The following is a 2,058-nucleotide window of genomic DNA, read 5'->3' as shown; positions in this document are numbered from 1 at the left end:
GGTGGCTGGGGGTGACAGCCCACCTCAGCCCCTTGTCCTGCCACCACGGGGGACATTCCCCAGGGAAGAGCCCAGTAAGGGCTCCCCTGGCGCTGCCAGCCGTGCTGGAAGGGTGCAGTGGAACCGCATGTGCAGGATTGCTCTGTCCCCTTTACCACCCCTCTGGTTTGTGTTTTGTCTTTTGCTCTCTACAGTTAGTGAAAACAAGGACATCCAAGATAGACGAATTGTCCAGCTACGTCAGGTGAGGCTCTGGCTCCGAGCGAGCGCTGGGTTTGCTGCCATCTCCTGCTCAGGCTTTGGGAGTCAGGTTCCTTGAGCCTCAGAGGGGGATTTAAATCCTTCTAAAATACCCCGTAAGCCAGAAAAACCCAGACACTGCATCAGCAAAAATAACCTGTTCAGTGGGAATATCAGCTGTTGGGCTTCAACCAGCCCCTCCGTCCTGGGTACAAGGAGGGGTTCTCCTTCTCCGGACACCGGTTATCTCCTGGCTGCCTCCTGGCAGGATTTCCTGCCTTTCCCAAGCCCCGAGTGGTGAGCGCAGCCGGCGCCCCCAGCAGTCTGCTGCTGGCTGTGGTAAACCCCAAACTCAAAGCAAAATTCTCATGTGGCAAAAAGAAGATGTGGATGCTTTGAAGTCAGTGGAGAGCGTGGGGCAGGGCTGGTGTGCCCGGTTGGGAGCGGAGAGCTCTGCTTCCTGCTCCTGGGAGCGGATCTGTTCTGCCGCGGGGCTGCTGGTGACACTGTTCCTCTGCGTCTGTTTCCACTTTAGATCCATCCATCCCTTTGAAATTCCGGAGATCATCAGCCTGCCTATTGACCAAGGAAACCCTCTCTACCTCAAATGGATAGAGGAAAGTGTCCCGCGGGACTAACGGAGGAGTGCAGAAAGCACCTCACTTTTGGGGAGGCTGGATGAACTGTGCGGAGCCACGCTGGTCTCCTGGAGCGGGCAGGAGGCTCTCACATGCGGGGATACTGCTTCTGTCCTCACGGGTTGGCTGTAACACAGAGGCTTGGCATCGGGAATTTTTGTTTGCACCCAAAATATTCCCTCCTCCAGGGAGCACCGGGCAGCCTGGAGGTGCTGGGAGACCGAAGTGGGGAAGGGCTGCATGCACCGAGGGCTGTTGCAGCGTTGAGGATGAGGATACAGAGAGATGCTCCTGTCAGGACGCTGCAGCGTTTGGGAGCTGTCTCAGGTCAGCAGCAAGTGCCAGATGGTAGCCACGGCCTGGCAGCCCCTGGCAGCCCCTCCAGCACCTGAACCCCTGCCTGGCCCCCTGCTCCCCCACGGCGGTGGTGGCAGCATCCTGCCCGCTCTGCCTCCTGCTTCCCCAGCCCGGAGGCAGCAGGATGTGGCCAGGCACCCCGCGACGCGCCGACTCACGCCTTCTCCTGCTGTCACGCCACATGCTGGATCGACTCTTCCAAAACCCAAGGAAGCAGCGAACTTGAGCAGACGCTGCAAGCATTCCCAGGAGCCGCAAGCAGCGCCTGCGCCGACCCCGCTCTGCTGCTTTGGATCGACTCTTCCAAAACCCAAGGAAGCAGCGAACTTGAGCAGACGCTGCAAGCATTCCCAGGAGCCGCAAGCAGCGCCTGCGCCGACCCTGCTCTGCTGCCTGCCAAACCAGGAGAGCTGGGCAGAGCTGGGCAACATCCACCGTCAGAGCAGGGAAACGGAGTGCCTGCAGGACCAGGGCATCGCCCAGCCCCGGCCCTGCATGCCCTACCCACGCCTGAACACCCGCTTTCTGCCCAGACCGAGTTTAACCTTGTAAAAAGATGCTCATGTTAGTAGTTCAATGGGATGTAACTTAGGGATCAACACAGAGTTATTTATGTGACTAGAAAGAGAATAAAGAGGAGGGCTTCTCACTCAGGCAGGCTCACGCGTTGTCAGTTTGCAGGCACAGCGGCCGCAGGGAGCTGGGCAGAAGGGTCTCTTGGGGCTTTGCAGCCCTGGGGCTCGGGGAGAAGAGGTACAGGGCATTTTGCAGGCACCGCAAGCTGTGCCTGCAGGCTGGCGTGTCCCCATCAGCCGTCCGAGGT

General features: G+C 59.2%; 1 protein-coding gene across 1 annotated transcript in view; it reads left to right on the top strand.

The window, feature by feature from the left end:
• CUTA (cutA divalent cation tolerance homolog (E. coli)) overlaps window positions 1-878 on the top strand; it is a 6,384-nt gene extending 5,506 nt beyond the window's left edge. Inside the window, exons 4-5 of the mRNA XM_010139346.1 lie at window positions 195-244; window positions 776-878. Of these exons, the coding sequence (XP_010137648.1) occupies window positions 195-244; window positions 776-878 (153 nt within the window). The remainder of the gene's footprint in view (window positions 1-194; window positions 245-775) is intronic.
• Window positions 879-2,058: the final 1,180 nt, after the last annotated feature.

This window comes from Buceros rhinoceros, unplaced genomic scaffold, assembly GCF_000710305.1.
Source record: "Buceros rhinoceros silvestris isolate BGI_N320 unplaced genomic scaffold, ASM71030v1 scaffold15547, whole genome shotgun sequence".
Taxonomy (NCBI): domain Eukaryota; kingdom Metazoa; phylum Chordata; class Aves; order Bucerotiformes; family Bucerotidae; genus Buceros; species Buceros rhinoceros.
This window is presented reverse-complemented; position numbering and strand designations above follow the sequence as displayed.